This window comes from Schistocerca nitens, chromosome 11, assembly GCF_023898315.1.
Source record: "Schistocerca nitens isolate TAMUIC-IGC-003100 chromosome 11, iqSchNite1.1, whole genome shotgun sequence".
In the NCBI taxonomy this organism is placed as follows: domain Eukaryota; kingdom Metazoa; phylum Arthropoda; class Insecta; order Orthoptera; family Acrididae; genus Schistocerca; species Schistocerca nitens.
The window spans coordinates 143,655,368-143,667,686 of record NC_064624.1 but is presented as its reverse complement, the minus strand read 5'-3'; the positions used below and the strand labels follow the sequence as shown (position 1 = coordinate 143,667,686).

General features: G+C 43.1%; 2 protein-coding genes across 2 annotated transcripts in view; one reads left to right on the top strand and one right to left on the bottom strand.

The window, feature by feature from the left end:
• LOC126213515 (poly [ADP-ribose] polymerase tankyrase-1-like) overlaps nt 1-12,319 on the top strand; it is a 586,304-nt gene that overhangs the window by 102,248 nt on the left and 471,737 nt on the right. The window lies entirely within an intron of this gene.
• Nucleotides 1-12,319, bottom strand: part of LOC126213513 (uncharacterized) — an 84,151-nt gene that overhangs the window by 37,830 nt on the left and 34,002 nt on the right. The window contains exon 4 of the mRNA XM_049941345.1: nt 4,584-4,711. Within this exon, the coding sequence (XP_049797302.1) occupies nt 4,584-4,711 (128 nt within the window). The remainder of the gene's footprint in view (nt 1-4,583; nt 4,712-12,319) is intronic.

The window sequence follows — 12,319 nt, the reverse complement described above, 5'->3', positions numbered from 1 at the left end:
TTACGTCGATTTAGAGCGCCTCCTAGCTCCTGTGGTACAGTGTGAACGTGGTGCCTCTGCCTCCCGTATCACAGTCACAAAATGATGCATACGATATGTGGCTACCCATCAAGTTCTGTGCACTAAAATTAAAATCGTATGTCAAGGGGATAGTGCGAGATGGCTGCTCACTGAGCTTGAAAGTCTTGTACGGGATGTTTATAACATTTATAGTGAAATCGTACTCATGACCAACGTGAAGGAGAACGATGCACTGTAGAAGCAGGCAGCTGATCGTTATATGTGGGGACTGTGACTGGACAGAGGTGAGGAAGCTCCCTGTACAGACTGTTGCCACGTAACGGGGAAGTCCCAGAGTGCAGCTGACAACCCATGTAACTTTAAGTACCAACTGCCACAGCACACAGCCATCTTTTCCACAATTTCAGCGAGCATGATGCCCACTTTCTAGTTCAGCACTTTGACGAGTCTGGGTAGTAGGATGATAGGATCAGTGTCATTGCTGACACCGTTGACAAATACATGCCGCTTCACAGAGGATCACACCACTTCCTGGATTCACAACGCTTCATGCTCACGTCTCTTTAGAAATTTGCTGAACCAACGCGTCCTGGAGATATTCTTAGCAAAGGGAGCCACTTATCTCGATGATGTAGAGTTTCAAGAGTTTCAACTTGTGACGGAGAAGGGGTCTTTCCATACGAATATCTGGATTCTCTAGTAAACTAAGAGGCATTTCCATAATGAATGGAAAGAACGGGCACTTGGTGAATGAACAGCAGGACTTCGGCATCTCTGATTTATCAGAACATGTAAAATGATGAACACCATATACATCTGACCGGCAACATCTTCGAGAAGCTCTGTAGCATATGGCTGAGATTTCGTGGGGTGCCATGGTAAGAAAGACACAAGCCAGCAGCGAATTCTTGACCAACGTTGAGATGCATGTCTTCCTGGAACATGCGGTCCACGAGTGACTTTGCCAATGTGTGCGCAGGTATGCCAAGGCAAATAACTTGCAAATAATTGAGGGGGAGTACAGGTTGTCTGACGATTTCAGTTTCATCCTGTACCTGGATGTAAACTGTCTCTAAAGGCAAACCATGCAACAAAGTCTTCCTTTTCAAGGGCTCTCATGGATGTCCAAAGGGGAAATCACCAGACTGAGGAAAGAGATCAAATATGAGGCTGCTGATGATGCTGTTGAGGGATATATCCTAGAGGTAGAGCTGGACTATTCCACAAGTCTGCATGACAGACACGGTGATTTGCACAGCCTGAAAGACTTTCACGTTCAGGGAATTCAACAGGTGCCTCCTCTAGGTCACTGGCGCTGCACCACAAATGCTTATCAGGAGACCTTTCGATTGAGGTTACATACTGAGGTATATACTGCAATTCCAGCTGGAAGCAGGGGTGTCCTATCACGATCACAAGTGGTTCATCGGGGGGCATAGGTGTGGAAATCTGCTGCACCCAGACTATTTACTGATGCGTCTGGGTGCGTTTATTTGTTAGTAAAAAGGTAAAAAGGTGTTCCACTTGACTGGGTGTGTGTGGAATAGTTTGATGAACTGTTTGTCACAGTTCTGACTGCATGCTTGAGATTATGAATGTTTCATTGCACACTGCGTGCGTCCATGTGTGTGTGTGTGTGTGTGTGTGTGTGTATGAGAGAGAGAGAGAGAGAGAGAGAGAGAGTATATATTTCGTGTGGAACATGTACAATATGCATCCGTGTAAAGAAAGTATTTTATATGTTTATGGTGCGTGCGTGCGTGTGTGTGTGTGTGTGTGTATTGTTTTTGAGCTGCCATTGCTGTTCTAAGTATGTACACACTGAAAACTTCTCTCTCTCTCTCTCTCTCTCTCTCTGAGTTACTAATAAGTGTTTAATAGACATTGGAAATTAAAAAATTACCTTATTCACAAAAGATTGTGTATATTGTAATGAATCAATTACGAAATAACAAAACTGTTACGTATATCACAAATCGTATATCACAAATACGAGAAAAAAAGGAAATTAAAAAGTTTTCAGTTGTTTTCACAATACAGTTGTTCTTCTTTTTCATATTTTTTGAATGAAATACCTCCTTTATCTGTTTTATATTGATGGTAGGAGCCAGAGAAAAAAGAAATCCTTTTCGAATACAATATTTTTTAAATTTACATACATACATACATGGCCGACCGGTTCTAGACGGTATCGCGATTTATCGCCTCCAATTCGTATTTGCGTAAGTGCAGCTTTGCGGATGTGCGCCAGGAATACTCCACGCGTTTACGCGCGTGTGTGTGTGGGACGTGCGTCACGTCCTCGCTGTGACAGCATGCGGTTAGCGGTCAGCGGGCAGCTAACATCCCGTTTGCGGTCTGAGCCGCTTCGCGCTTCCGACAGCCCGGCTGTCGGCGTCACAACAACATAGGGCGAGGGAGGCCAGCGAGCGACACGGGCCGAGTCCACACAGTAGGGGGTCCGGCGTACGGACCGACCCAGAATCACTGTAATGGTGACACGTGGCTGCAGTCGACTCTTACCGGTACGTCGATAAGCAGTATAGAAAACGAAAAATAAAATTCAGAATTTCCCTCGTTGTGCAGGAGCAGTGAATTGGAAGGTGCTGCACACTTTTGTATCGGCACCTTCCAAAACGTTGAATCCGTCGTCCTTGCAATGGCGCCACTGCGCTTTCTGCCATCTAGACCTAATCTATGCCAGCCGGTGTGGCCGAGCGGTTTTAAACGCTTCAGTCTGGAACCGCGCGACTGCTACGGTCGCAGGTTCGAATCCTGCCTCTGGCATGGATGTGTGTCATTTCCTTAGGTTAGTTAGGTTTAAGTAGTTCTAAGTTCTAGGGGACTGATGACCTCAGAAGTCCCATAGTGCTCAGAGCCATTTGAACTATTCTGAACATACATACATACATATTTGTGCACAGTATTGTGTGAGAGCCCAAAATCGTAAGCTGCGTCGTTACCTGGGCCACAGCACGCTTTGCCGTACTACTCTGCAGGGCTGCAGTGAAGAACCATGAGAGGAATTATCTCGAATACGAATAACTCAAGACTGCTGCAGCTGTCTGAAGACTCAAGTTTCATTCAGAAAGCAAAGTGCGTCTTTAAATCGAAACTATCTGTACAACATTGGTTTCACGGAATAACTTTTCGCAATTACACTTTTCCTAAGCAGGTGCAGTGTATGATCAACGAAGCGTATCTGCACCGCAAATGTAATAAAGAAGTCGTCCTTTAAACATTCTCGCAAGCTGTGAGGTACTAACTCTACAAAATATTGGATACGTATCAGGTAAATTGCCTTTGCTGCAGTGAAATGCATGGATGATGGTAACGAAAACAAGATGCAATGACAGGACATGATACGATGTCGGCAGAAACCATTCTTAAATGCGGAACCCGCAACTGTCAATATTTGAAATTACCATCCAGCAAACATCCGTAATATTTATAGAAAAAAGATTTAATCTACTCAGAACCTTTTCAGTTCACTAAAACAGGTATCGCCTAATTCTCTTCTCTAAGGATCGAAAATGAGGCTCACACGATACTTTAGGGACTGGCAAGTTGCTACATACGCCACCAAAAGTTACACAAAGACACAGATCATACTGCGTCCTTTTGCTTTCCATGTATACTACTTTCAGAATCCAAACAGTCATAATGCACAGTGGCCATTCTGTGTGTTAAGGTTGGGTTGTTTGGGGAAGGAGACCAGACAGCGAGGTCATCGGTCTCATCGGATTAGGGAAGGATGGGGAAGGAAGTCGGCCGTGCCCTAAATCAGAATGGCCGGACACGGGATTGAACCGTCGTCCTCCCGAATGCGAGTCCAGTGTATGTGTTAAGACCACATAGCTGTTATTCTCGGTAGTGGGAAAATCACTGGTGGTAGTGTTCATAAATCATAGACAGAGAATTCAAACTTGATAATGGTTCGAGTTAGGCCACGAGACACGTGCAGAAAGGCTAACGACTGAGATGAATGCTCTCAGAAAGCAGCATCCGGTTTCAGGTTAGTCTGACAGAGATTTTCATTGGCCTTGACGCATTCATAAAATGTTCTGGTTGTGACTGTAGTATCGCAGTGCCTTTAACAAAGCCACTCGCAGACGCAACACGCGCTAACTGGTGGACCCCAACTGCAGATTGATGCTGATGGTGACTTGAAATGCCACACTCAGACTCTAGACCACTCCCCACTAAATATGAAGCTAACATGCTTCAGCTTGTAAAGCAGTATTGGGTGCAAAGTTATCTGAATCTGTTAAAGAAGTAGCTAGCGCATACGAGAAAAGAAAGATACAGACGATTTTCTTCGATCTCTAACCATTCCGAGCTTAGCCTCCCTGCATCATAGCCCCAAAAGGCTCACAGAAGTAGAGGTTGGTTCAGAATTCTTCCAGATGGTTAGTATTAGAACTGGAGAGCCAGAGATAGCTAGAGTGTGAAGAAGGTAAACTGGGAAACACTCTCCAAGAACTGACCAGGTGGTGTGTGTCATTTTCTCACCCCCTGTACGTATAATACAGTTTATAAGAGGAGGAAAAAACTCCACTTACCATACGTTCGAATGCGAGGGGAACCAACAGCTGCGAGGTTTGGGTCGCACCGAGTGAGAGCAGCTGCGCCAAGTCCCGCCAGTAGCTGGAGTGGAGTTCCCGGAAAGCAACCACATGGGCCTGCAGTTCTGCACAAGAGGGGAGACGACGGACTGGTTAACAAGCCAGTGGATCAGACTTCTGTAGGAAGCACAGCTTTCACTTTCTGCCCCCACAAAGTGTATACAGGTAGCATTTACCTTTTGAAACTAGATCAATATACAATGTCAGTAATCTTATGAGTTACAGCACGGACATCTTGACCGGACGTTACAAAGCTCATATTCCAGCGACAAATTTAAAGAGCACATCAAGCAAAGAGAGAGGAGCACCATCACCTAACGTAGATCCAGTAATAAAAATTAACCTAATGGTAGAAGTATCAAAATACCTGAAGAAGTGGAAATATACAACTATTTCAAAAATCACCCACACAGCTTGCCCAACAATAAGACAGATTTAAGAAATAAGAGACCTCGAGATAAATTCCAGTCAGTTTTACGTGCTAATAATAGAAAGTAACATAAATGAGAATGTATAGTGTAGCTATTTGACTTTGACTTACTGACAAGCATAGGACATAACGATTTGCACAGAATCGTGTCTATGCTGGTTTTATAATATGAGTAGTCTTTACAACGTTTCCCGTGAGTTGTATGATATGTATGGAAATGAGGAAGAATTATGTCCACTCATAAACTTTTTATATTTAGGATGTATTTATTTTAACATAAGTAATATATTTTAGTAATTCAGTAAAAAATTGAATAAGGTGTTTTGCAAGTGTAGCTGAAAAAGCCATTCTCGGCCTAAACTTTCTGAGGACCATGGAAATGTATGACTACATTTGTACTGGTACAGTACCTTACATATTAACAGTACATTTTACAATTACATGATGATAGACATAATGTTCTGTAATGTGTGACATGCATCCCATCACAATTATCTCTTTTTTTGTACTCCTTTTTCTTTTTATTTGTCCACCGGATCAATTCAAGTACGAAAGTTGTTGTGAATGCGATTTATAACGTGTGGTACAAAGAATACACATGTAAAATTATATATATATACACACACGTCAGAAGATTTGTAAATTTTGACACCTCCAGTGGCCCGATGGAAGTGATGTGCTGTTTTTAGCATTTGTTGTAATATAACTGCCTCATGTATGGGATGATAGTGGCGTTCTATACATGCCATCTGCACTTCACTTTTCGGTTATTGCTGTATACCTGTATAAAGGGCATAGGATCGAAAATGTAGTCGTGAAAACAAATAATGTTACAGTTAATGGCAGACACAACGTCTTTAAGAAAAATACTGCATTATTTTTATGCCTGTGTCAGATTTTTGGCATTTCGTTCTTATGCGAGCCTATTTTCAGTACAAAAAAGACATTGCTACAGATGGAGAATGATGTGTGTACACGATGTTTGTTCTGTTCCTAATGCTATTGGAATTACTCAGCGCAAATCGCAAAAGAGAAAGTCCAAAGAACGTGCATCTTAATGACTTTGTAAAAAAAACGAATCATCGGCATGAGGGACTTGAGAGCATCGTACCGACACATTACACTGGCATCTGGCTGTAGGGCAACGACTGCAGAATGTATAGCAACGGGTTGGGAGAAGTTCACCAGCCATCACAGACAGACCGATGTAGCCTGGGTTGAGATCTGTGGCTACCACTGACACCACACCACAAGCAGCATAGTGTAGGGCGCTCTGTGGTGTTCAGCGGCGGGAGTCGCTTTTGCCTGTGGCGGTCAGGTCGACGCTGTCCTCATGTGGCCTCGTGAGACGTCACGGGAAGCAGCGGCCGTCGAGATGCCTACCTCTCCAGCCCACAGAAACAAACAGGGGTTAGGAAGACTCGCGATCAAATCATGTGGAAGGCATGTGGAAGAGTTCTTAGGAATTTCGAAAATTGTTCAGAAATTTGGAAGCCAAATTATTATTCAAACTGGTTCTCCAGATAAACAATCAGTATCTCTTGAGAATATCATTCACATAGTTCTGTATGTTGAAGGACACATAAGTGCGAGGACATCCGCACAATTACCTAAAGAGCTCTCACACTCAAGTTGCTGACAAGAATATGTATATAAGAGGAAAAAGTAGATTGAGGAAGTGCTAGATGACGATCAATTTGGTTTTAGGAAAGATAAAGGCATCAGCGAAGGACTTCTCAGTTGGCGACTGATGGTTAAAGCGAGACTTAAGGAAAATCTAGGCATGTCCGTAGGATTTGTAGTTAGATAAAAATCGTACGATAATTTAAAATGTTGCAGGATTTCCGAAACTCTAAGGAAAATGGGTGTAACCTCTAGGGAAAGAAGGGTTACGTGCAATTTGTACATCAAACAAGAGGATAAAGTAGGAAGACCAATAACAAACAGATTAGGTTAGGAAAGGTAAAAGACATACATCTAATCGCCCCTACGATTCAATCTGTACATCGAAGAAGCAATGACGGAAATAAAAATGGGGTTCAGAAATGGAATTAAAATTCATGTTGAAAGGTTATCAGTGACAGGAATAGCTGATGTCATTGCTGTTCTCAATGGGAGTCAGAGGTAACTGTAGGAAGTGTTGAATAGAATGAACAATCTAATGGGTAGACTCTACGAATTAAGACTAAATGAAAGAAAGATTAAATTAATGAGGTCTAGCAGAAATCAGATCAGTGATCAACTTAATGCCAGAATTGTAGACGAGGATCAAGACGAACTGAAAGAATTCTGCTACCTTGAGGACAAAGTAGCCAGCTGAAGTGGCCGTGCGGTTCTAGGCGCTGCAGTCTGGAACCGCGAGACTGCTACGGTCGCAGGTTCGAATCCAGCCTCGGGCATGGATGTTTGTGATGTCCTTAGGTTAGTTAGGTTTAACTAGTTCTAAGTTCTAGGGGACTAATGACTACAGATGTTGAGTCCCATAGTGCTCAGAGCCATTTTAACCAAGGACAAACTAACTCATAATGGAAAAATGAAAGAGAACATAAAGAGTAGAGAAGAACATTCAAAGAGGATGTTCATGGCCAAACGAAGTCAACTAACATCAACTGTCAGTTTTGTAACAACGAAATCAAACAATCATTGATAAAATTATTTAATAGGATAGATAAAAGAATCGACTCACGAAGCAGCGGCAGAGAACACACATAGAAACTGTTGTGATTGGCAAGCTTTTGGAGCCAGTGGCTCCTTCTACAGGTAAAAGGGTTGAAACAGAAGGAAGAAGGGTTAAGGAAAATGACTGGACAGGTCTAGGAAAAGGGGGAAAAGGGGTAGATTTTGGGAAAGTCACCCAGAACTGCGGGTCAGAGGAGACTTACCGTACAAGGTGAGAAGGAATGTTGGGGACCGCATTCAGGGAGCTTAAAGGTGGAAGATAGGGGAATATACAAGACAGAGATTACTGCTAAAACATTGATCTCGAGTTAACAAGAGTGTGTCCTCCTATAATAGCCCTGTAACTGGCAAAACATATTATATCAAAGGGAGAGCCAGCTGCGAAAAGATACAAGTCATATTCCAGCTACTGCGTAAACACTGTTTAGCCTTCAACATAGGCATGACTACCATCACATTATCAATTAGGATGAATGGGCATAGGCTGAGGGTATTTACTGGTAACTCACAATATCCTGTTGCAGAGCATGGTCTACAACGTGACATTCGTGACACCAGCGCCTGTTTCACCACCTGGATTCCTCCCTCAGGCACCAGTATCTCAGGACTCCGTAGGTGAGAACTAACTTTACAACGTGTCCTTGGTTCTCGCCATCCAGCTTTCTATCACTGTAACTACTCTTTGCTTCACTCCGTTTCAGTTTCCTGCATCTTTCATTGTCATTCCCATTTATTTTTCACCGCCCCATCCCACCTCTGTTATGTACAATGTGCTTACCTTCTCACTCTTAATAACTTGTGATCAATGTTTTAGCAGTAATCTCTGTCGTGCATATCACCTTGTCTTAAGCTCTTAGGTTTTCAAATCTCGTCCGATGCAGTCCTCAACAATTAGTCTTCCCTTCTCATCTCGTACAGTAAGTTTCCCCTGACCCACAGTTCTGGGTGACTTTCCCAAAATCTACCCCTTAAGTTTTGAGCACAGTATTCTGTGAAAGTGAAACATGGACAGTGGGAAAACCGGGACGGAAGAGAATCGAAGCGTTTGAGATGTGGTGCTAGAGAAGAATGTCGAAAATTAGATGGACTGATAAAAGAAAAAATGATGAGGTTCTCAGCAGAATCGGTGAAGAATGGAACATACCAAACGCTTTGGTAGGTAGATGGGGCAGTATTTTGTTCTTGGTCATGCAACCTTATTGTTTCCTCTTGTTTCTTGTACGTATCACCCGTATTTCTTTGCAACTTACTCCCATTTTTCTCAATATTTCGAACATCTTGCAGAAGCTTACATTTCCGGATGCTTTTTCTAGGTCTATAGGGTCTATGAATGTGGCCATTTTATTTTCCAAGTTTTGTTTCTCTTATCAGTCACAATATCAGACGTACCACCCTCTCATGCTATTAGCCTTCTGACAGTCAAAATGATCGTCATCTATCATATTTTCTATTATCTTTTCCATTCCTCTGTATATATTAGTCCTGTCGACAAATTCCATACATGAGGTGTTATGCTAGTTGTGCGATAGGCCTGCAAGTTTCTGCTCTTATCTTCATGGTTGTGTCTAATGGTATACCACCATTCTCGTATATTCTAGACGCCAACTTCAATAATTATTGGTTGACACTTTCGCCAATGATTTGCTGATCAATTGCTGTGTTTTTTTCTGTTTCCCAAGGTTTCTTTTCCGTTAGTTCCTTATATCTATCTTTGTTTGTCCAATTTCTACGATGCCCTTTTCATAGGTGTCCATTTCTGTTCAAATGAACTGCCTGTGTGGTATTCATCAACGTAATATCTACAGCCCAAGAGAAATTCAAATGAATTTCGTGATTGCTTTTCACTTTAGTGTCCCACTCCTTTCCGCATTTTGTTCTTCCAGACCATTCTCTTAAACTTCAATCCACTCTTCATCGCAATTCAGTTGACATGTGAGCTTATATCTGGCCCTAGGTGTGCCACACAATCGAAGAGCAGGATTTAGAAAACGATAGATTTCGACTTCTAGACATAGATAATCAGACAATTCTTCCCATAAATACAGATGTACGAGTATTAACAAGAGTCTCGCCAGGACGTAACCTCAGATGGAACTTTCCTGTGCCTCGATCCTTTTCGAAGCATACCTCCCGTGGGGAAGCGAGAGTTTTCTATAGCTACCGACGGTTGCGAGTTAAAACAAAGAGCGACAGAGGGAGAGAGAAAAGGAATCCCCTCTCTTCCACTCCGCTCCAAGGCCAAACGTCGTGTGCAATCATGACTGTTTGTACTGAAGCCACAATGTTATGTAATTGCAGTACGTAAAGTTTAGAAATTTTTATCATTATGTAATTTGTTAAAAGAAAGGCGAACAAACATGTAAAAGTAATGCATCCACAGTTTGAAACAGTTACACTGCTTTACATCTAAGTCAACTTAAAGATGCAGAGCTACAATTTTGTAGTATGTGTATTCTGATATAAAGCATAACATGTGGAATTTATGAAACCCCATGCATTAATTTCTGTCATCAGTGATAATACCTGCTACAGTTGCAAAATTGTACATCAGCAGTTGATTTTATCACTGGGATGTGTATCAACAGTTGTGCATGTCCCATCAAGAGAAACGTGTGTTCTTATGTGTCTCCATTGTTGTTGTTGTTGTTATTAGCAGAAGTAGTATAATTATCACTACCGTGTGCTGCTCGTGTACTTCGCATGTCGTAATGTTGACTCATTGAGATGTCAGGTTATATGTAAGAGAGTGCACGAATGCCTTAATTTTATCAGGTGGAATAAACGCATAAAGAAGTAAATAAATGTACACAATGTGCCAAATTCCGCTACTTTTTTATAACGCGCATTACACTATTGCCAAGGACACGGGCTCTGTCGTTTCTTGCGACTCTTAGTGTCTGTTCTGCTGGGGTTGGCATCGTGTAGTGGATCCCCGTACGCTCTGTAGCGTATGGCATTAAAGGTCTAAAAATTTCGTAAAAGTTACAGTACCTTCCTGCATTGTCACCTTTATCGCAACGACAATGAACGGGAGTGTTAAAACGTCACGTGTCTGAGATCTGTGCTGAAGTTTAGTGAGCGAGCAGTCTAGATCGCATCACATCGCATAGTGATTTTTTAATCCGGACCTGTGCGCTACCTTCATGCTGAGTACCCTGGGGACACTCCCAAGACAGCAGCCGTGTTCACAGGCCACGTGGACACGCTCCTGGCTGGACGACCGAACACTCAGCCGTCCTGCCGCATCCCGACATGCCCGCTAAGCCATCCGGTCTCAGCCTCACAGCAAATGTCTGGCTCCAGCGTGTGGACAGCGGCGGTCTCAACGTCCCTGCGGTCTGGCGGCTCTACGGGACCTGTTGAGTGACGTCAGCTGAACACGACACAACTGGAGAGACTCGTGGACTCTGTTTGTCGGCCAACTCAGGCCCTTGTCGAGGCTAGAGGCGGTGTGCTCTACTCCTGTGTCAGCATGATCTCTCCTTATCTGACATCTAATGAAATCTGTCCTCAACCTTCATGTTTATTACTTGTAACCGTCCACATAAACATAACTAACTCGACCTTCTTTTGTAAGGAGAAAAACGTACACTTGCGAGATCTCAACCCTAGATACCAAACACCCGCCCTCTCTTAAAATAAATGGCCATACTTAAGATAATACTCATTTTAGACGTTTTGAATTCAGAGTTTTTAAAGTTCTGTAGGTGCGGGTTGCCTGCCACTGGCTCCGCCCCACCGCAGCTGCCTGATGCACGAGTGCAGAGTACTGTGCAGCGGGGTGACGTCCAGAGCCCTCAGACCCGCTTCATGTCGCAAGTGTGGGAAGACGTGTGTGGAGCCGGTCACGTCTGCCCCATGTGTTTCGAAACTTTGTTCTTCAAGTAGAACACATGTTATTTAACGTGAAAAACGGGTAAGCAATATGAGCAGATAGTATTTCAATGCCATGCGCATATATGGTCAACACTGTTTAGCAATATTTTAGGACATATTCTGCAGCAGTTTTTCATAAAACACACGCACACACACACACACACACACACACACACAGATCTCTGTTACGGACAGAGGCAAGGTGAAATCTGACAATATTAGCTCTTCAAAGCAAGCTTCCTAAACAGTCAGTTCGTGATTTTACGTCTCCGTCGCATTGTGCCAATGAAGTTGTTTGACGAAAATGATCGTGGTGAAAGGGTATCGTCATCATTGTCTCCACCATCCTCTCATAAAGAATAGTCTAACGTCAATCAACTATTCTTCTCTCCATTTAACGGGTCTTCTCTATGACTGCCGCAACTAAATCGCAAGGTACAAATAGTAGCACAAAGAAACGCTCATAGAGTTTCTTTTGCCTCGTGTAAGAGTTAGTCGAATAGCCACATATAACGACGCTTACCGGTCACAACTGTCGCGAGCTTTGACGTTTAAACGTGGCAATTTGACCGTCACTGTATACTGCTCCTGGAAGTGCCACACTGTCGCTCGTCGGTTGACCGGCACTATAAACGCGAACCTCTTACTCACCGTACCGTACAGAAGTTCGAGCTCCGACAATGGGCGG